The following is a 1,377-nucleotide window of genomic DNA, read 5'->3' as shown; positions in this document are numbered from 1 at the left end:
CTAATGAGGAACAGCAAAAATTTCACACAATAAATCCTTACACATTAAATCCTAACAATTTCATCTCAGATACATGTGCATTGTTTCATCTTTTACTTGGGGCTTTGATGTAAAATGTAGGCCATAAACATAATGGGCACAATCCAGCCAAAGTTAAGTACTTTTAAATCCCAGAGATTCTAGTGGGGATGTAAGAATGTAGCTCTTTGCTCACTAAAATCAATGGAACCCAGAAGTCTGGCTAGCTCATGCTCCGAGTTTAAGAACATGGATGCAACTTTTCATTGTAGTAGAGGAGTGAATCTTCAGGTGGGTCTTTTTTTCTTCACTTTGCTAGGTAGGACTGTAGAAATACAGAAAGGTATCTGTGGGAGAGAGCCTTGCCTTAGCTCCTATAGACAAGCTCTGAGTTTGCTCTGCCATTTTCTCTGCTTGCTGGAACTTGATAGTTTTTCTTCTTGCTAGATCTACTCTCAAAACCCCAAAGCTTTGCACTTGGGACAGTTTCACTTTTTTCCACAGAATTAGGTTTAAAATCTCTGGCGCTGCTGGTTTGTGCCTATACTGTTTAGTATCTTACCTTTGGGAATCTACAATCCAATATGGGGAAATTTCACCTGTCTTGAAAAGCTTGATAGGAGAGAGGTAACCTGTGAGTGGCAGGTGAAATATCTAGCAAGGAATGACTGTTAATAGCTTGCCTCAAATTGTGGGTAATGATAGCTAAAATGCATTCTGAAAATCTTCTCAATAAACAGATACTTATCTGGAAGAAATTGGAATATTGACAACACTTACATGAAGTCGCTGCTGTTCTAAATCGGAGGTTTTCAACTGTGTCTTGAGGCTTGTTACCTCTGCCAGTAGTTTATAGTTTCCATCTTTCCCTAGGGGTTCAAATGGAAGATTTTCCATATGTATGTGTGTGATGAAGATTCCTCAAAAGTTACAAATGAGCTAGAAGGTCTGTTCTCTACTGCTACAAAGTTAATAATTTACTGCAAACCTTTACAGGCAGCTCCCCATTTACGCACCTTTGATTTGCATGCGGTGCAAGGCACCTGGAAGTGGTACCCAGAAATGGGGAGCATCTGGTTAGCCAAGCTCTGCTGTCCTATACATGTCAGCTGTGCCTGCTATGCCACCCCTGTGACTCCTGTGAGCGTAAGGGACAGCAGGCCTTGGTTGAGGACTCCTCTCCAGGGTGCTTCCATTTTACACGATTTTGTGTGTGCATGCAGGGCCCAGGAGCGGAACCCCCACGTAAATAGGGAGTCACCTTTACATTATTTACATAAGCATATTGTTCAGGCATCTTCAGACAAATAGTCTAACTGCTCATGTGTTTACTAGGCTTGTACCACAGGCAGTTTGGTC

The 1,377-nt window shown here is 41.8% G+C and overlaps 1 protein-coding gene across 4 annotated transcripts in view; it reads right to left on the bottom strand.

The window, feature by feature from the left end:
* CEP290 (centrosomal protein 290) overlaps nucleotides 1-1,377 on the bottom strand; it is a 47,993-nt gene that overhangs the window by 1,529 nt on the left and 45,087 nt on the right. For all 4 annotated transcript variants that reach the window (XM_081878178.1, XM_081878177.1, XM_081878179.1 and 1 more), the window contains one exon: nucleotides 799-887. In XM_081878178.1, coding sequence (XP_081734304.1) covers nucleotides 799-887 — 89 coding nt within the window. The remainder of the gene's footprint in view (nucleotides 1-798; nucleotides 888-1,377) is intronic.

This window comes from Podarcis erhardii (genome assembly GCF_964252035.2).
Source record: "Podarcis erhardii genome assembly, chromosome: 10".
Lineage (NCBI taxonomy): Eukaryota > Metazoa > Chordata > Lepidosauria > Squamata > Lacertidae > Podarcis > Podarcis erhardii.
Note: the sequence above shows the minus strand (reverse complement) of the source record. Positions and strands in the feature narration are given on the sequence as shown.